The sequence below is a fragment of the Wallemia mellicola genome (genome assembly GCF_000263375.1).
Source record: "Wallemia mellicola CBS 633.66 unplaced genomic scaffold WALSEscaffold_25, whole genome shotgun sequence".
Taxonomy (NCBI): domain Eukaryota; kingdom Fungi; phylum Basidiomycota; class Wallemiomycetes; order Wallemiales; family Wallemiaceae; genus Wallemia; species Wallemia mellicola.
Window position 1 is genome coordinate 1 of NW_006531982.1, and position 18,952 is coordinate 18,952.

The following is an 18,952-nucleotide window of genomic DNA, read 5'->3' on the forward strand; positions in this document are numbered from 1 at the left end:
TGGAATCCTATATCATACTCTAGTAAGTAGGTCATAAAGATCCAGCAGTCAAAAGGTGAGCTTGTTATGAAACAATAAGCTGACCAATTTTACATCCATAATCACATCCCCTGTACTCTTAGAGGAACATTCTCTTTCCGCTAAAGTGATAAGAGATAGTCAATCATCATGACGTTGATGAGTTCACAGGAGATGTGTTGAGGCAGGATATTCCTCGTTTATAATAAATGTTGACTTATATATATTTATATCATCATCATCATCATAGTCTCTGCATTAAAACACTCAGCTACGGTGCTGATGACTGATAGGCGGTAAGAAGCTAACTACCAAAAATGTGGAATATATCTATGCACAAAAAAGTTTTTACATAATACAAGTGCAAATATTTACATCTCCGCCGCTCATGTCCTTGATTCTGTTCTTCCATCCGGGATGACCATCTTGAAATGTCGTTTGGACAGTATTAAGTGGAATGGTACAAGCGGATTGCAGATAGCTTGTCAGAAGACACACGATAATATAAGAAAAGCTGCTATATCCTTGTTAGAAGGTAAAATAGTGGCATTCCCCACGGAGACTGTGTACGGATTAGGTGCAAATGCTTTTAATGAGAAAGCAGTAAACTCAATATTTAAAGCAAAGGGAAGGCCTAACGACAATCCACTCATTGTACATGTTTCTAGCTTCAAAATGTTTGAAAAGTATTTCAGTCAGCCAATGCCCTCAAGTTATGATATCTTAACGAAACACTTGTGGCCTGGACCGCTTACTATACTAGTGAATAGTCCGGAAACTCTACCTGGTGAAACGACAGCCCATCTAACGACTGTTGGCGTTCGCATGCCTTCTCATCCTGTTGCAAGGGCTTTGATTGAAATAAGTGGTACACCTCTAGCAGCACCATCAGCTAATAGTTCAGGTAAACCATCGCCCACAACTGCTGATCACGTCTTCGATGACACCTTTCAACGAAATGAAGCAAGAGAAGTTATGGATTTTATACTAGATGGTGGTTCTTCAGATATTGGACTAGAGTCGACTGTTATTGACGGAATATCTGAACCTGGAAAGATTAAGATATTAAGACCGGGTGGCGTTACTGTTGAAGCTATAGCTAATATAGTCGGCATAGAAAATGTAATTTATGAAAGGAACACGGTCGTATCGGATGACTTCAAACCGAATACGCCTGGTATGAAATATAAGCATTATTCACCTAATGCTAAAGTAATGTTGATTCTTCCCTCAACTGCACATTCGAAGAAAGAAAGAAGCGATCCTACTGAAATAATAAAAAAACTACCTCCTAACCAAAGGATTGGATGTATGACACTTAGTGGATCTGATTTGACAAAGAAACTGATTAAAACTGATGATGATAACCTTACGTCACAAAAGTCAAGCATAAGAGATGATTTAGAGATGATACCGTACATGCTTGGCTCGAGTAGAGACACCGCGACTATTGCAAGGAACATCTTCGGTGGTCTTCATGCTTTGGACAAGATCAAAGTGGACTATATTATTATTGAAGGTGTGAGTGAAGTGAATGAAGGTTTAGCAATTATGAATAGACTATATAAAGCAGCTGGTAATATTGACAATGTATTTTTTATTTAATTTTAAATAGCTTTATCTTTTTAAGGACCTCGTTTGATTTTGACTGAGTTATGAGTAATAGTAATAGTAATAGAATTCAACCACTTTGTAGAACAAAGTCTCATAGGAACTCTTTTACGCTTCATGATGTCGCTGTAGCTTTGAAAATCGAAGTACCAATTAAGAACTCACCGATATTTAGACCGGAATCACTTGATATTATGGATAGTAATCAATTAAAGAATGAGTTAATAAATATTGAAAAGCAGAACTTGCACTATCAATCAGGTGAGTAGTTTCATTTTATTTACTTTCACTTGATTTTGTCTTGATAAGAACTTAGTCTAAGTACGGCGATCTCTTATGAGCTATATCAGCAGAATGAGAAACTCAATAAGGATTATGCGGACTTGAATACTGAAATTGAAGCTTTTAAATCACTTATTCAATCACATCTTAAAATCGAAACTTCAGATTTGAATATGCAAAGACGTGAATTGAGCTTCGCGCTCAAGCAAGAAGTTGAGAATGCGAACTCAATGGCTTGGATAGAAGCTCAAGCGAGTGAACTGAAACTAGAGCTTAATGCAGTAAAACAACAGTCAAGTCGCGAGATACTCCAAACTAGAAAGCAATTACGCGATGTAATTTTGGAGCGTGATAACTTAAAACGGGATTTGAAGTTTTCCAAGGAGCGTTTTGATGCTTTACAAAGTCAATCATCCCAGTTAATGCTCGCACGAAAATCATGGTCTGTTTTCCGTCAGGAATGGAGGAGAAATGATGAGCAAAACACTTTCAACACTTCTAATATTCAATTCCCTCAAGTTAAAAATGACAGTCCATTGGCGGAGCGCAGGAAAAGCCTTTCAGGATCAGAAGTAGTTTCTTCATCAGGCTTGACACCAAAAGTTTTGAAGTCAACCAATATACCTTTATCAGAGATCAAATATAAACCATCTTCAAAGATTGGCTTCCCTAATGCTTCATCCAATTCAACGTTATTTAATAAGCGAATAAAACACAAAAAATCTTTCTCTGACAGTGCATTTATCATGAATTCTGATCAAAGGAGGATATTGACACTCGAAAATGAGCTTGAGATTGCTAAATTTGCAAACATGAGAACGCAAGCTGTCTTCACTTCAATTGAAAATTTTACGACATTTATTTTCAATATACCATCGTCTCTAACTTTAAGTCAAGTTTTTTTGGCTATTTATTTGTCAGTGACTTCTATCTTTTTGAATACGGCAATACGTGGGTTAGCTAAAGTGCTGCTATACGCATACTTTTCACTTGTATTGACTCTTTTGATAATTAAATCTCAACTTACGATTACATCATCTAACAAATCAAGTCTTAAAGCTATATTATCAAGAAATTCCACATAAAATCTTAAATCCGTCTAACGCATTTAATTATCATATATCATTAATTAAAGGGTATAACTTTTATGCAGCTGGCCTTAATGCTTTAAGTCTTTGCATCAAAGCATCTTCATTTCTTTCTTTGTTTTCATTTGTATTATCAAGTTCAGGAACGTTATCTACGTTTTGTGCACCTATTTTTTGACTTAATTCGAGGCCTGCTTCATCTGCGACTTGTTGTAAAAGACTATCAACTGCTTCTGGAGGTGTCGATTGAGCTTCAGCTGCATTGTGCATCGTTCCCTCCATGTACTGAGTATGACTATCTAAATCTGAGAATTGAACTTCGAATTTATCCATTATAGCAGACATCTAAGTAAACGTTAGTATAAACAAGGTTTAAAATAAATTGTATTTACCATATCCAGATTCATAGTGTTCATCGCTTTATCCATACCACTGACAACAGACTTCATTGATGAGGAAACTGTTTTCATTGTTACAGCTGTTTCGACCCTTGAGGCTACGCTATCTACTCTTGAAGATAATCGAAGTAAATTTAGAGCCTCACTTTTCTTTCTAATAGCGTTTGATGCGTATATCCGTGCTGTATCTTGATTACCTTTGGATAAAGCCTAATTAATATGAACATATAGTCTTGGTAAGGTATGGATTATTATCTCACCGACTTCAATTTAGTTTTCTCAGTGTTTTCATCCTTTTCAGCTTTCTTTGATTGTCGTACTAGTTGTTTACTAGTAAACTAAAACTTAATTTTAATAAATATAATATTATTATTAATATAAATCTACCTTCAATTGAAATAGTGTCTTTTCTAATGATGACATCTGACAGTTCAGAATCAAGAGGTAAATAATAAATATAATTTAACAAACAAAATCTAAATCCATATCTATTTCGTGACTACTACTCAGTTGAGGTCGTTGAGTGTACTTTCCTTCCATTTTAGAACGTATAGCGTTTAAAAGTTCAATGAAAGAGAAATCTTTATCTCTATTCTGATCTATTGAAACTGTTAGAGATAATATAGTAAATGCCGTAACGTACACAAAACTGTCAGTAGTGCATAGCTCATTGCACCACTTTGACCAGCATCTGCAGCGGTTTGAGTGTCCTTTGAAGCAGAGAACATAATCTAGAATGTACTTAATTATATCATACTGATATACGATTCTACTTACAACATCCGCAGGACTGAAATTAATTTTTTTCTGCTTTCTATCTTGAGCTTTTCCTGTTACTAGTCTTTTGGAAAAGTAGTATGCATCATGCAGTGGTGCTATCATTCCATTAGGTAACCTATGAGAAAAAAGTTCACCACTAGCTTCTTTTAAAACATCAGGTTCTTTTATGTCACCATTACTATCGTCTGAAATCAAGACTTTAATTTTTGCAAAATAATGGTCAATAAACCTACATATAAATGGGAGGTCAAGAGCTGTGCCACTATGACATGAGTCAAATATGGCGGTCAAGCGACATCCAGCTTATTTCTTTTTGTTAATAAATTGATTGTGAAACGTCTCAACATACCCGGAAGTGGCCTTACCAGCTCATCATGCAATGTATCATCAAGAATATGACCAGTATGGACATATGTCAGCTTTTATGTATTTAAAGTAATAATGAAAACCAACCTTCTGAAAATCTACAGGAAATACGGTCTCATCATATCCTAATTGAAAAGTTATCAACAAAAATAACTGAATTTTAATGGCATACCATCTCTTTCGTCCCCTAATATGTCATATAAGTTAAAGATTAGAGATTAAACTTTATAAATACCACTGAGATCTTTTGTACGCCCACCATGACCACTGTAATGAAAAAATAAAGCATCATTCAGTTTTGCACCTTTCACGAGCCAACGCATTGCTTTAAACATGTTTTTCTTGGTCGGTTGCCTACTTTCGTCAAGATCTTTTGAATCTTTAAGCAGCATAATATTTTCAGATTTGTAACCACAACGTTTAATCAAGAACTCCCTTATCCTATCCTACAACAATATGCGTTAATCACCACAGCGTTTCATTGAAGACAAACCTACTGCATCATTTTGACAACCTCCAAGTTCATTCGAAGTACCTACGTAATTTATACCCTAATTTAGTTCAAATTAATGAATTGAATAGATAAGCTAGATGCAGACTAACTATGCACAAAGCTTTTTTGTTCCCCGTACATTCTGAATACTGGTACTTAAGGTTATTATGAGGACCAAAGGTCCTTTGCTCACACGTTGGCTTACGTCTTTGTCGTTGAGGAGTTGACTTTTCACCTGACTTTTCACTCTTTTCATTATGAGGTTTATCAAAATGTACCTGATTTTGACTCTTATAAGGAAGAGGATCACGGTTCCTATATAATATTATCGGTATTAAATTGATAGTTTCATATTCTTTCTCACTCCTTGTATGAAGGCCGGTTGTAACATGGGCCATAGCTTGCCAAGATCCTATGACTTTCTCTATAATAATTTAAAACAAAGCGTTTCCTAATTGATAATACTTACTCTGCAGCTTGATAAGGATAGATTGGCGTTGTAAATTTCCTATTAAATTTATTGTATTCTGGAGGTATTCTCAATCCGAAGTCTTGAGGATGAGGTGGAGGAACTACAGCATTCCCATAAGCTGGATAATGATATAAATTATCGTAACGATAATATTGATTATTATAACGTGTTGATTCAATATCAGCGTTGTTTTGATAATTCATATGTTCTAATAATAGGAAAGATTAGAGAATAATATTAATTAGATAAAAAAATACAACAAAAAATTCAAGATGATCCCGGTCTTGGCGGAATAAATGTACTATTATTAAGCCAAATAGTTGCGGCTTTAGTAAAATCTCCAGCTTCATTTCCATTTGAATATGCTAAGCGAGCATAATATGGTATGTCTGTGTCAGTATCTTCTAATCTGTAAGAAAGAGTTGAGCTATTAGCACTTAGTTTCAGTACGTCATTGATAAGCAATTTAAAACCATCCCAATCAGCATTTGCAGGTATATCATTCCAAAAAATAGTACTGTTGTCCAATCCTGAAAAGCTTGGTAAAAGACTGCCCAGCGCAGCATCTCTTCTCAAGCTATCGGCAGTCTGTAGGATCGAATCCATGCCCCATCGAGCAACACCATTCAATAATAAACCTATCAGGAACCATTGACATATCAATGAAACTCTGGTAGGTAACGCTGTAAGCGGTAAAAGAAGTAGTGCCAGGATGTAATGATGCTATTGTCATGTCAGATGTCGTCAAATCAATACTTTAAACCTACTAATCTAAATGAAAGTTCTGGTAATAAACAGGCTGGCATGATTACAAATAATCCAAGCAAGAAATACCACTTAATATACGTCCAAAACTTTCCATATTTTCTAAAAACGCGTGCTTGATTAAATCCAAGAATGACGATGACAATCACGACTATTACGATAGTTACTATAGCTTCCGGATGTTCTGCAATATCAGGTCCATACAATCTATCTAGTGGACTATCACCAAGTACTGTAACTAATAAGCCTAACCAAAATGGTACTAACGTAAGGATCGTTCTTTCAACGGGCATTTTTTGCCAAAAAGGTAAACAAAATCTGATGGCTAACCTCCAGAGACAATAAGCCACAAATAGAGTAGGTAAGAAATCTTTAAAACCACCTTCAAGATCAGGTGGAAGTGAACGTGGTTCAGATGCTAATTCATTATTCCAATATCCTAAGCAAATAAGTGTCCAATAATAAAGTAATGGTGAGGGTGATAGTAACAGAGATACCAGTGCTGACATGACAATATTGAATGCTAGAATTGGCATCCTTAGATCTTCACAATGAGATGAATCAATGTTATCATTGTCGAAGATGTAAGAAGATGGAAAAGAAGATGGAAAATCTACTGAGCTTATACCATTTTCATCTGAACTTTGAAATGACGTATGTTGACCTATCTGACGTACTGCACCACAACCACCTTTAAATTTACTGATGTAGCCAGAATGATATGCAGAGGAACATATCCATGAATCAGCTCTATAGACTTTTGAATCGCCGCCACCAATTACTAAAGTTACCCCATTCGGCTCATTTAGACCAATGGTTCTCTTATTAGCTAATGTTGTTGAATCACATCCCCTTGGACATCTGAATGGGATTGATGAAGATTCGAATGGTCCACAAGAGAGTCCATCTAGTCCACAACCGTCTAATCTCTTCCAAAATGATTCCGTGCAAGATAGTGTTTTCGGGTTACCTAAACTAGTTGATGCTTCATACCAAGAATATTTTACAAGGAGTGCATTAGCTATTATCCATATCGCGTAAATTATCAATAAAACTAGTTTATTACTCCATCTTTTTGTTAGATTATGCGTTCGTTCTTCAAGCGGTGCTAGGATTTTTGCAATTGAACGCGGAAAATAATGATTTTCAGGACCTTGAGGTTCTTGAGGTAACTTAGGACCATTGAACCATTGGATCACTTTATTATTTTCGACCCTCTGATGTATTTGATCATAGAGGTTCATTAACAAGATATATAATGTAATGTACAACATCTAATAAAAATAATTATCTATACATTTGAAATGCATTATTTCCAGCTAAAGGACTTATTGACATAGCTTCAAGTGACTAATATACCTGTTAGTATGCTAGCTAATGTGTTCATTTATACTACATACCTTTCCTAGTGATTGAGAAGGATTTGATTTTGATAAATGTTCACTTTCATCGTCACTATCATCTTCTTCATCTATAATGGCGACTTCATCCCAGTTTCTATATATACTAGAAATATATTTCTGCGTACGAGGTAAACGATAAGGGTCAAATGGAAAGAATGAATCTAATTCAATTTCTGTTCCATTGTTCTTTGAGACTGCAAGAGATCGAGTCTGTGTATCTTTTTGATATGGTTCTGCACTCTGACTTTGAGTAACACCCAAAAGGGATGTCGATAATGAAGACATGCTAGAAGGTGTAACGTCAGAACGCTTATTACTTTCAATGATAGAGTGACAATAAAGGAATCCAGCGAATTGTGATACTTTTGCGAACTGATTGACAACCGTAGATGCGCAAACCTATGAAATTATTAAATAAATCACTTATTATGATCGATGACTTACTTTCAAAGGATTCAAAGGACTTAAAATAGCTCTTTGAAGGACATCTAATCCAGGTATCCAGGTATTTCCTCCTATAGGAAGCGCTTCTGCATGATCAAAGATGGTTTCGTCATCATTTGATAACATCAGATCCCTCCAACGAAAGCAGAAAATGTAAAATACAGCTTGTACGATAGCGAACCAAACACTGTAAGTGTTCAATTTAAAATTTGTAATTGGTTGAGGTACGTTATCAAGTTCATTACCGATGTAATCACACATTAATCCAACGACACGTTTTGTGGAATCAGAGTCAATAAATCTTGCCCTACTAACATAACTAGCCAGATAAGACGCGGCAACTATTCTCGTCACCGATGGTTCATCACTTTGGAAAATAGCTTTACTCAACAGCATCCCTTGAAATACATCAGCGAAATGCGCGTCATATGATGAGTATTTGAATAAAGTAAATTGAGTATATCTTGATCTAAAAGTTGGTAAAATAGTGCGTTCAAAGACGCTGAGAAGTGTTGAAAATTGATTAAGTTGTAACTCTTGTGTGTTCTGTCTAGTTTTTTCTAGATGTTCAAATAATATCAAAAGCATATCATCTAGTTTTTGAACTAAATCTTTAATTGCTGAGACCTGCATTGGTGCATCCTGACTATCATCACTGAGACCATCATCAGAAGACAAATCAGATAAGAAATCTAAGTTTTCATCATCTGAATCGTCGCTAGACTCCTCATCTGAATATGTTCGACCGACAGCTCTTTCAAAGATATCCGGCTCAGTTTCAAAAATGGCCTCAGTTTCATCTTCAAGCTCATCATCGAGATCTTCAAGTTCAACTTGAATTTCAACCTTTTAATTTGTTAACTGAAAATGTAATTGAGAATTAAAAGAAACCCACATCAATTTGAATGGTTCTATCTACTATCAAACCAAAGATTTCATCGCTCAGTGCAGGACAATAATTGATTATAGATAAAAGATTTTTCATATAAGTTACCTGTTGTACTTTATTTTCTCTCTTATGAGGAAAGTGCCTAATTAAAATTGGTTGAAGAAGTGATGGTAAAGTAGGGACCAGATCGAGTAATTTGATGAGTAGATTGTGTGAACGATCAAAGACAGTACGTCTCTTCAAATTATTTTTATCCTCCTCACTAAGCTTCTCAAGAGCTTTCGAATTCGCTTCTAATAATTTGTTAGATTTGAATGATAAGAGAAATAAGCGTACGATGAGTAAAACCTTTGATTAATTTGCCAAGTAAAAGCTTTATGTAGCCAGGATGTGCACTAACCAACATAAAAACGAAAGTTTTATACGTCTGGACAAAAGAGTGACTTGAAACTGTCCACGAGATTGACATTATAGCTTCAACTAATGATAAATGAGATTTGTCTAATTGGGATACCACATTAGATAAAGCATCGAGCCAAGGTTTGAGCTTCTCAAACTCTTGTATATCAGTTGAAGTGAATTGCGAGATAAGTTCATCATATGGACCAATTTCACCCTTTAAAATAAAATATTAATTGATTAACTGTAAGTTATTGATTATACATACCTCTTTCTTCTTCTCAAGTGCATCATTAACGAATGATACGTAGAATTTACCAACTAAAACGTTAGATTTAGTTTTTATGATTACATCTTGTTCGTTATCTTCTAAACGTTTACCATCTCTAGTCCTCTTTACGCCTTTTGATGGAGAAGCAACCAATGACATATCGTGGTTATTCACAAAGATATTAATTACTAGTAAAATTAATTAAATTTTTTATGTTTTAATAAGATATTATATCTATATCATATTACATTATCTCTATCCTATTATCCACTATTACATCTTTCACTCCAACAGTCATGCAACATTTACCTCAAAAAGCTATACAGGCATTAAAAGATCGTGGTCACACCGGTTCTTTTAAACTTTCAGGTTCAAAATTATACTTTGATAATGGTAAAATTTTCCTCTTTAAATCAGCTTCTAGATCATCAGCAGAGCAATTGATCGGTGAAGCTAAGTCTTTGGCTGATATGTCAACTGCCTTACCAGGAATTTGTCCTGAATTGATTGATACATCTGATCAAGATGACGCAACCTTCTACATGATTACAGAATGGCACGACTTAGGTAGTCTTTCTACTGAACAAATTAAGCGCTTTGGTAAAGACTTGGCACGAATGCATCTTGAAAGCAATGAAACAAATGGTCGATTCGGTTATGATATACCAACATATTGTGGCCATACTCGTTTTAAGAATCAATGGAATAAAAGTTGGATCGATTTCTTGAATAATGACAGATTCGGTTATCTACTAGAAGAAATTTGTGGCAGCAATGGTAGAGGTGATAAAGAGCTCTGGCAATTAGGTCAAACTCTTAGAGATAAAACTGTACCTGCATTATTATCAAAAGTTGATGTAAAACCTTCTTTACTTCAAGGTGATCTATGGGCTGGTAACGCTTCATACTCTCATACTACAAAAAGACCTATCACTTATGACGCTTGCTGCTTCTATGGACATAATGAGGTTTGTTATTAACCTTGTGTCTCTAATCATCTGACATTTTGAAGGCAGAATTAGGAATAGCTGTTATGTTTGGTGGATTCGGTTCTCCATTTTTTGAAGCTTATCATTCAGTTTATCCGAAAGCTGAGCCTGTTGAAGAGTACGGTCAAAGACTTAAGCTGTATGAACTAATACATGTGAGTCATCTCGTTCTCATGTTAAGTTTACCATTAACGATTTTACTAGCATTTGAACCATTATGCTATTTTTGGAGGAATGTATAGGAATGGCGCAGTTAGTATCATGAAAAGCTTAAACAAATATGTTGAATCAAAAGAAAATTGATGGTGAAATGTGTATTGTACAAAATTTAATGTATTGAATCAATTTTACCATCTTTTAATCTGAGATAACGACTCTGGTCTATTCTCCATGGAACTTCATTATCATAATGAGTTATGAAGACTACAGATTGTTCATCATCAAGATTAAATTGTAAATAGTGTCGCGATCTATGAAGGTCCTCCGTAGACATTCCTTGAAACGGCTCATCCAATAAAAGCAAAGGCGGTTTATTGACTAATGCCCGAGCTAATAAAATACAACTTTTTTGACTTGTTGTTAAGGAAATGAATGGTGTGTTAGAGTCAAGTCCTGGTGTAAGGTGCTTCAATAAATGATGAACACGATCCTTCTCATGTTGTAATTTAGTTGGTCTGTAGCAGAAAATACCAGAGAAGCCTGAAGCGACCACATCAAATGCTGTCAAAGTGGTATGTTTTGGGAAAGCTGAAGTAATCTCAGGTGAGATTGATCCAATTAAAGTTGATAAATGAACTGTAGGAATTTTAACACGTGGTGAATTGAATAACGTGATATTTTGAGTAAAAGAATGAGGATGATCACCTGTAATTAATGATAACAATGTTGTCTTACCTGAACCGTTATAACCTTGTAAATGCCATCTTTCACCTGGTTTTATAGTCCAATTTATGTTTCGTAAAATCGGTGTTGATCTGTAAGAAATATTTATATCTTTGAGATCAATCAAAATTTTATCCTGATTGACTTTACCTAAACCGACGTCTGAAGGGGTTGAAAACTTATTGTTTGATGTAATTGTAGATAGAACTTTATCTTTTCTACCCAACTCAATATAATTATCGTCAGTTATTTGGAGAATGTTAGTAGTTGACTCAGGTATTTCATCGGAGTTTTTTAATAGTAAAAGTACGACTGGATTGGAATGTGAATGTAACCTTTTCAAAACTTCCGATAATTTAAGTCTAGATGGAGGGTCTAAACCAGTAAAAGGCTCTTCTAGAATCAACAAATGCTTTTGATTAATCAAAGCTTCAGCGACCTTTAATCTGCGTGACTGGCCGTTACTCAATGCAATCAGAGGTTTGTCCAAGCTGTAAGGTTGAGGTGAGATCAAGGCAAGGGTAAGACAGGTCAACGATTTGTCTTACAGATTAAACAAATCCAAATCAAATGTGACTTTTTGAACAATCTCTGAAGCTCTCTCGGTATCCTTGATTTTGCTTAATAGAAACTCGCGTGTTGTAACCTTATTATCTTTCAAACTCCCATATCGGGCAGTATAGTCAATGAAGTCCGAAGAATTTGATAATCTAGTGGAGAAATTAACAAAATTGTACAGTTGATGAGGGTATTTAATATTGTTATTGTCTATTAGCGGATATTCTATCGAATTAGCAGGTTTATTAATGATTTGTTGATTAAATAGACCATTGACAAGCGTTTTAGTATCATTTCCTAAAAAAGACCAATATTTCTGATTGTCTAACTGAAAATTAAGCGTATTCTTGTATAATAATTGTTGATTTTTATAGAATCTAGCATTCTTTGCTCGTAAAATGACGGTGTTCATTTAAAGACTGAATTTAATTATAAAGCTATATAAGATACAAAATTAAAATGTATATATATATATATATATATATATATATCTTAAAAATTAGCATATTCGTCATATGTCACTGTTATCTTCACAACTTTATGTAATTAAATGCCTACACAACAACTTCCAATGAGACTGAAATCACGAAATTCGAGACAGCAACCTAAACCAAATCAAGTCTGCGCTCAAAGGTTCACAATAATTCCTCTAGGTGCGGATATCGAAGCGACTAAACCTGACGTTAACAACTGGATGAAAATCTAACAGCAATTTATTTATTTCTAACATTTATCTATACATTTGATCATTGTTACAGAATAATTGCCATTAGAATAAAGTAAATTACGGTGAAACATGCGTCTATCATGGAGAACAAATCTTGTACACACATTATTATTGTAGATTTAGAACTTTCACTTTTAGTTCTTTTAGTACATTTTTTTATTATTGATGGGTATTCTATATACCTATAGTTTTGAAATATTCCATGACTTTTTTAAAAATTACCTTTTCATGACATTTAACGGGTTATTGATAAAAACAACCGATGAAAAAGAAATCATACAAATCATAATATCATTCAAACCGGTATCATTTATATTTGCTGACTCAATATTATTGTTATTTGGATCCACATTTATTTATTTACGAGATTAGATTTTGAGCAACAACAAAGTAAATGAACATTAGCAAAAACCAAAAGGCATCAGATAATGCTCAGTTTAACGCATACTTCATACAAAAGAGGTGCCCATCCAAAAATGATAATCAGCATATTATCAAAGTCTGTGTGCTAAGTTATTATGTTCGTGATTAAAGTATATTCCTTAATTTGCAACCCATAGGTCATTTAAATCCATTATAATATAAAGTCGTTTTATTGGAAATTAAAAGAAAGAAACGCTTCAAAGTGTATATACAGTTTGTAATAAAAGTAATACTAAGACAATACTTATTGAAGAGATGGTGTATCTAATAGCCAATCTAGAACTGTATCACAGTTCGAAGAAGATATAATTGTCAACACTAGTATGTAATTATTGAGGTTCATGCTCATTCATTAACTTGAGTAACGGTCAAAAGAGACATCACAAATTTGCACACGAAGTGAAATCAAGGCAAGACAGATCCATTAATGTAGAAGTAATATAATTATTAGGCATCTACCTACTAAATGTAAATATCTATTCGTGTTTTATTGTTGTATTCGCTTACGATCGTTGATTACATCAAAACCTTTTTACCTTCGTACATGATGATTTTTAAGTACCAACATTTAATATATTTTTTTATTTCAAAAGTTACACGGTATCAGAAAAGTTTCAATAGCTAAGGTAGTCTATTATGCATATAAGCTTGTTGACGACTCACTTTTCTTCAGTTAATAGCAATATTTGTTCCGAAATGCATTCAATTATATCTGAAACATCTGGTACATCCTTATATGCTGATTATCTAAAATATCAAATTCTATAATTATGAAACACATATCGCGTAAGCAAATAACCTTATTTAATGGGTCACTGTAAAGTGTATCACACCCAATTTTTTATTCTCAAGGAGTATTAAGCAATACGGTTTGATCTATTTAAAACATATCATGTATTCTTTCTTATTTATTCCTTTTTGAACAATCATTGAAATTTAAGCAAAAATCCTTAAACGGGCGAGTAATCTAAACATTCAGTTGAGCAGCCTTGGCATTTGAAATTACTTCTTGATGTGGTTGAAGTGCAGGTTTAACCCAGTTAAGTATGAAGCTATCAACCTGCTCAGGGGCTCTACCGACGAAAGATTTTGGATCAAGAAGTTTATCTAAATCGTTAACGATTGGCGCAAAGAATGAATCCTTTTTGACTCTCTCAATCAAGTCATTTTCTCTACCAAATTCTTTAACTTCTCTACCTGCTTCATGTGATAAAACTCTGATCTTTTCGTGACATTCTTGTCTATCACCGCCTTTTTTAACAATGGCCATAATAATGTTTTCGGTTGCCATGAAAGGCAATTCTTGTGAAATTCTTCTACCAATGATTGCAGGGTAAACGACTAAACCTTCGCTAATGTTTTGCAAAATTGATAAAAGGATATCAGCGGTTAAGAAAGCAGAAGGCAAACTGATTCTTCTGATTGCTGAATCGTCTAATGTTCTTTCAAACCATTGTACTGCGCTAGTATTTAAAACATCCTGTGATAAAGAAATTAAATGTCTAGCTAATGAGCAGGCTCTTTCAGATCTCATTGGGTTACGCTTGTACGCCATAGCAGATGAACCAATTTGATCTTTTTCAAATGGTTCTTCAACTTCCTTAAGATGAGCTAAGAGTCTAATGTCTGTTGCAATCTTGTGTACAGTTGAACCGAAGTTTGATAAGGCAAGAACGACGTCATTATCAATTTTACGAGAGTATGTTTGTGAGCTAACTGGGTAAGCATATGGGAAACCGAGAAGCTCAGTAACGCGTTTATCAAGTGCTTCAACCTAAATGTATTAGTACTTCTACTTTTTATTGAAAAAAATAAGTACTTACTTTATCATGATCACCATCAAATAACGCAAGGAAAGATGCTTGAGTACCTGTTGTACCTTTAACACCTCTAAATCCAAGATCATCACGAGCTCTGGTGAGATTACGAAGATCCCATAAAAGTTCCTAATTGATTGTTTAGATAAGTTGAAATTATCCTTTTTTTTTTCTAAAAAAAAGGTGTAAAAAATTGAAATACTCACTTGGATCCATAAAGTTGCACGCTTTCCAACTGTAGTTAATTGAGCAGGCTGGAAGTGAGTGAAACCCAAAGTTGGTAAATCGCGGTACTTGTCAGCGAACGCAGTGAATCTATCAATTGTGATAGCGATCTTTTCAATGACCATGTTTAAGCCTTCACGTAAGAAGATAAGATCAGCGTTGCTAAAAGTGTATTAATGTAAGTTCATTTTAACTGAAAATTTTACCAACTCTGTAACAAAGCAAGAAGTTGCTCCTAAACTAGAGTATAAGGTTAGGGACAAGTATTTTTAAAAATCGGAACTTACTGGATGATACCAGCTGCTTCTGGTGCGACAACACCGAAAGTGTGAACGTGTGCCATGACATCATGACGACGACGCTTTTCTTCTTCAGCAGCAATCTTCATTTGATCCTCATCTATAGTCTATAGAAGTGAAAAATTTAGCTAATTGATAGTAAAAGTCGAGTTTATTTACCAAATTATCTGACATCTGTTTAATTGCTTCATCTGAGATTGGTAAACCGAGCTCTTTCTCAGCGATTGCCAAGTTGAGCCAGAGCTTTCTCCAAGTTTGAAAACGCATCTATAAATCATTAGAGGTCGACTATAACCCTTTAAAAGAGAATCGTACTCTAGAGGAAAAGAGATGACTCATCTCTTTTGATGCATAGCGACTATGAATATGTTAAGGAATCTATATATTCATTATAATTAACACATACGATGAAAGTGGTGTCTGATAAGCTTCCATTGTAAGATGATGGTTGTCACTTAAAGAGAAGATTCTAAGATAAAAGACTAAAAGACTAACAAAGGGATAAAAAGTAAATAAATAAACTTATTCAAGGATTTTTAGATACAAATTAACTTATTTCAAATACTCCGAATCTGAGCTTCTTCTTAATGACAATTTACACTATAATTTAGATGATCAAGTAGAGACTTCATTACGAAGTAAAAGTTTGGAAATTTTCTTGAAATCGTCAAAATCGTCAACAGAATAACTGTGTATTGATGTTATAATTGCGTTACAACTTATATATTTAAAAATTATAAAAAAAGGTTTATCAAGATATATCCTAATTAACTTAGTTACCATCAGCCTTTGCTGCGTAAGCAACCAAGTCAACGACACGTCTTGAGTAACCGTATTCGTTGTCGTACCATGAAACGAGCTTAACGAAGTTGTTGTTAAGTGAGATACCAGCGTTCTTGTCAAAGATTGATGATCTGACATCACCGATGAAGTCGTTTGAGACGACTTGTTCGTCGGTGTAACCGAGGATACCCTTGAGTGGACCGTTAGCGGCTTCTTGGATGGCCTTGGTGATGTCTTCGTATGAAGCTGGCTTCTCAAGGCGAGCGGTCAAGTCAACAACTGAAACATCAGTGGTTGGGACACGGAAAGCCATACCAGTGAGCTTGCCGTTAAGGGATGGGATAACCTTACCGACAGCCTTAGCAGCACCAGTTGATGATGGGATGATGTTTTGGCCAGCTGAACGACCACCTCTCCAGTCCTTTCCTGATGGACCATCGACGGTCTTTTGGGTAGCGGTGGTAGCGTGAACAGTGGTCATTAAACCTTCAACGATACCGAACTTGTCGTGGATAACCTTTGCTAATGGAGCAAGGCAGTTGGTGGTACATGAAGCGTTTGAGATGACGGTTTGTGATGGATCGTATGAGTCAAGGTTGACACCGACGACGTACATTGGTGCATCAGCTGATGGAGCAGAGATGATGACCTTCTTAGCACCACCCTTCAAGTGTGCACCTGCCTTTTCAATGGTGGTGAATACACCAGTTGATTCAATGACGTATGAAGCACCAGCCTTACCCCATGGGATAGCAGCTGGGTCTCTCTCAGCGAAGACTTGGATTTCCTTGCCGTTGACGATGAGCTTACCATCCTTGTGGCTAACTTCACCGTTGAATTTACCGTGGGTTGAGTCGTACTTGAACATGTAAACCATGTATTCGAGGTCAATGAATGGGTCATTGACAGCGACGACGTTTACGCCACCGTGCTCGAGAGCGTTACGGAGGACACTAAATGTTAATTAGTAAAAAGTTTAATATAACTCGTTGTAGACTCACATACGACCGATTCTGCCGAAACCGTTGATACCGAGGCTAGCCATTATCTATTTATTTAATTAGAATACTCAATAGATTTACTAGCTATTTTAACTTACTTTTATTTCTTCGTGGTAGTGATGAGAAAACGAACAAGAGCGAAGTGATTTGAATTCCAAGTCAAAATAAAATTTGATGACAACATCGCCTATAGTGGGGGTTACAGCTATTAAAGCCGATTATCGTGATCACCTCGCTTGGAGCAAAATACCTCTTTTTGTTAAAATCGCATTTTTTTGGATATTTTATTATGACGAAGATCCTATTGATAGGTTTCAATCCGCTTTTAGAAATTAATGAATGGTAATTATCCTCTAGGCACGTTTAACATTTCAAAATCTCTACTTTATTTTTATAATTCCTTATAACTCCTTCGGCAACGTTCGCTCTAGCTGTTCTCGTGTGCGAAACGATTACGACATACCGCTTATAACCGTTGATCTTGATAATTAAATATTATCAAGTCACTAATAACGCCGACGGTTACATCTTAGTCTTCGTGCCTAAACGGTTTTGTAATTTGGCACATGATTCGGAAATTCCCAAGACATGATATCGTAAGAATGAATATATTGGTGAAGAAATAAGGCTATAAACAAGTGTTGTGTCATTAAAAAGAGTGTGTTAAAAAACTTTAATAAAGAATGCTTATGAGTGGTTGTGGTAAGTTAATGGAACCTCTGGTTGTTGAATAATCAACATTATGATGATAATTGTGCTCGTCTAATTGGTTGAATCAGTATTTTATTACTTTTATTAAACATTTAAACTCACTCAAATATCTGTAAGTATAAATATCTGTAATCGCGTAAGTTTCCTGACATGCGTTTAAGATCGACTGAATAGAGACTAAAACATTATTATTAGTATGCCAAGAATTGAATAAATAGTATACCTACCCAGGTAAATTCTTAATCTTTGTCAGTTTAACATCCAAAACTACCTCTCCTGCACTATCTACTTGAGATTCACCGTATACAGTATTATTAGCAACTTCATCATCTGTAGAAGTTAAACCAGCAGAAAGATTGGTAGATTGTGAAGAAGATCTCTTAAACATGAGTAAACTACGTAAACCACCACCTGAAGATGAAGAAGACAACAAGTTTGGTTGTTGTGGTTGTTGTTGTGATTGCAATTGTTGTTGTTGCTTCTTCGATGGTCTTACGCATTTTAATCCAACTTGACCTTCCTTCTTTATCATTAATCCAAGATCTTTTGTGATTACTCTCTTTACTTCAGCCATTGCAACTGAAGGTGGTAGAGCTGTGAGTGCATTTTGATCAACTGTACCTGTGTGTGTATCCATAATATCATCGGAAACTGTCTTAAGCTGTGCTGAAGTTTGTGCACCTGCTGTCGATGGACGCATTTTGATATTTACAGATTGTTGATCATTTTGTAATGATTGTGAGTTTGTACTATTTTGTAAAACATCACCAACACTAGCTTTTGCTAATCCTTTATTACGGAACCAATTCATTACTGATTTCGCACGACTAGATGATCCTTTATGTGAATTAATTTGAT

At 35.0% G+C, this 18,952-nt stretch overlaps 9 protein-coding genes across 9 annotated transcripts; 2 read left to right on the plus strand and 7 right to left on the minus strand.

Moving 5' to 3' along the window:
- The first annotated feature begins 337 nt into the window (after positions 1-337).
- WALSEDRAFT_58609 (hypothetical protein) lies at positions 338-3,028 on the plus strand. The gene is made up of 3 exons (XM_006960214.1): positions 338-1,608; positions 1,722-1,890; positions 1,939-3,028. The coding sequence occupies exons 1-3, from the start codon at positions 436-438 to the stop codon at positions 2,994-2,996; spliced, it is 2,400 nt and encodes a 799-aa protein (XP_006960276.1). The 5' UTR covers positions 338-435; the 3' UTR covers positions 2,997-3,028.
- A 28-nt stretch (positions 3,029-3,056) lies between these two features.
- On the minus strand, positions 3,057-3,820 carry WALSEDRAFT_22011 (putative vacuolar protein-sorting-associated protein; the record flags this gene model as incomplete). The annotated part of the gene is made up of 4 exons (XM_006960215.1): positions 3,057-3,344; positions 3,392-3,607; positions 3,658-3,735; positions 3,785-3,820. 4 exons carry the CDS (start codon positions 3,818-3,820, stop codon positions 3,057-3,059), a joined length of 618 nt encoding a protein of 205 aa, XP_006960277.1.
- A 39-nt stretch (positions 3,821-3,859) lies between these two features.
- Positions 3,860-5,292, minus strand: WALSEDRAFT_52641 (hypothetical protein; the record flags this gene model as incomplete). The annotated part of the gene is made up of 10 exons (XM_006960216.1): positions 3,860-4,005; positions 4,083-4,128; positions 4,175-4,362; positions 4,411-4,479; positions 4,527-4,596; positions 4,631-4,668; positions 4,779-4,989; positions 5,041-5,094; positions 5,147-5,224; positions 5,272-5,292. 10 exons carry the CDS (start codon positions 5,290-5,292, stop codon positions 3,860-3,862), a joined length of 921 nt encoding a protein of 306 aa, XP_006960278.1.
- Positions 5,293-5,728: 436 nt separating this feature from the next.
- Positions 5,729-7,406, minus strand: WALSEDRAFT_33885 (hypothetical protein). Its single transcript, XM_006960217.1, has 2 exons — positions 6,276-7,406; positions 5,729-6,231 (listed from the first exon to the last, which is right to left on the minus strand). Exons 1-2 carry the CDS (start codon positions 6,564-6,566, stop codon positions 5,776-5,778), a joined length of 747 nt encoding a protein of 248 aa, XP_006960279.1. The 5' UTR covers positions 6,567-7,406; the 3' UTR covers positions 5,729-5,775.
- A 154-nt stretch (positions 7,407-7,560) lies between these two features.
- Positions 7,561-9,838, minus strand: WALSEDRAFT_70431 (RNA polymerase I-specific transcription initiation factor RRN3; the record flags this gene model as incomplete). Its single annotated transcript, XM_006960218.1, has 6 exons — positions 7,561-7,623; positions 7,674-8,075; positions 8,121-8,966; positions 9,016-9,302; positions 9,346-9,625; positions 9,677-9,838. 6 exons carry the CDS (start codon positions 9,836-9,838, stop codon positions 7,561-7,563), a joined length of 2,040 nt encoding a protein of 679 aa, XP_006960280.1.
- A 137-nt stretch (positions 9,839-9,975) lies between these two features.
- WALSEDRAFT_70432 (Ketosamine-3-kinase) lies at positions 9,976-10,971 on the plus strand (the record flags this gene model as incomplete). The annotated part of the gene is made up of 3 exons (XM_006960219.1): positions 9,976-10,647; positions 10,692-10,823; positions 10,873-10,971. 3 exons carry the CDS (start codon positions 9,976-9,978, stop codon positions 10,969-10,971), a joined length of 903 nt encoding a protein of 300 aa, XP_006960281.1.
- WALSEDRAFT_70433 (P-loop containing nucleoside triphosphate hydrolase protein) lies at positions 10,964-12,497 on the minus strand. The gene is made up of 3 exons (XM_006960220.1): positions 12,214-12,497; positions 12,099-12,160; positions 10,964-12,041 (listed from the first exon to the last, which is right to left on the minus strand). The coding sequence occupies exons 1-3, from the start codon at positions 12,217-12,219 to the stop codon at positions 10,997-10,999; spliced, it is 1,113 nt and encodes a 370-aa protein (XP_006960282.1). The 5' UTR covers positions 12,220-12,497; the 3' UTR covers positions 10,964-10,996.
- Positions 12,498-14,164: 1,667 nt separating this feature from the next.
- On the minus strand, positions 14,165-16,030 carry WALSEDRAFT_33886 (adenylosuccinate lyase). Its single transcript, XM_006960221.1, has 8 exons — positions 16,006-16,030; positions 15,915-15,957; positions 15,759-15,866; positions 15,588-15,706; positions 15,511-15,540; positions 15,282-15,462; positions 15,082-15,204; positions 14,165-15,032 (listed from the first exon to the last, which is right to left on the minus strand). The coding sequence occupies exons 3-8, from the start codon at positions 15,864-15,866 to the stop codon at positions 14,226-14,228; spliced, it is 1,368 nt and encodes a 455-aa protein (XP_006960283.1). The 5' UTR covers positions 15,915-15,957; positions 16,006-16,030; the 3' UTR covers positions 14,165-14,225.
- Positions 16,031-16,371: 341 nt separating this feature from the next.
- WALSEDRAFT_66127 (glyceraldehyde-3-phosphate dehydrogenase) lies at positions 16,372-17,427 on the minus strand (the record flags this gene model as incomplete). Its single annotated transcript, XM_006960222.1, has 2 exons — positions 16,372-17,335; positions 17,384-17,427. 2 exons carry the CDS (start codon positions 17,425-17,427, stop codon positions 16,372-16,374), a joined length of 1,008 nt encoding a protein of 335 aa, XP_006960284.1.
- Between the last annotated feature and the right edge of the window lie 1,525 nt (positions 17,428-18,952).

What these genes read in the sequence shown, in the direction of transcription:
- WALSEDRAFT_58609 (XM_006960214.1), top strand. Translation starts at nt 436, where the DNA reads ATGACCATCTTGAAATGTCGTTTGGACAGTATTAAGTGGAATGGTACA. An exon ending in CAGCTGGTAATATTGACAAT is followed by an intron (nt 1,609 to 1,721) that starts GTATTTTTTATT and finishes TGTAGAACAAAG; the next exon opens with TCTCATAGGAACTCTTTTAC. An exon ending in GAACTTGCACTATCAATCAG is followed by an intron (nt 1,891 to 1,938) that starts GTGAGTAGTTTC and finishes TGTCTTGATAAG; the next exon opens with AACTTAGTCTAAGTACGGCG.
- WALSEDRAFT_33885 (XM_006960217.1), bottom strand. Translation starts at nt 6,566, where the DNA reads ATGCCCGTTGAAAGAACGATCCTTACGTTAGTACCATTTTGGTTAGGC. An exon ending in CAGAACTTTCATTTAGATTA is followed by an intron (nt 6,232 to 6,275) that starts GTAGGTTTAAAG and finishes ACATGACAATAG; the next exon opens with CATCATTACATCCTGGCACT.
- WALSEDRAFT_70433 (XM_006960220.1), bottom strand. An exon ending in GATTTGGATTTGTTTAATCT is followed by an intron (nt 12,042 to 12,098) that starts GTAAGACAAATC and finishes TCAACCTTACAG; the next exon opens with CTTGGACAAACCTCTGATTG.
- WALSEDRAFT_33886 (XM_006960221.1), bottom strand. Translation starts at nt 15,866, where the DNA reads ATGCGTTTTCAAACTTGGAGAAAGCTCTGGCTCAACTTGGCAATCGCT. An exon ending in AACAGATGTCAGATAATTTG is followed by an intron (nt 15,707 to 15,758) that starts GTAAATAAACTC and finishes TCACTTCTATAG; the next exon opens with ACTATAGATGAGGATCAAAT. An exon ending in GAAGCAGCTGGTATCATCCA is followed by an intron (nt 15,541 to 15,587) that starts GTAAGTTCCGAT and finishes CTTATACTCTAG; the next exon opens with TTTAGGAGCAACTTCTTGCT.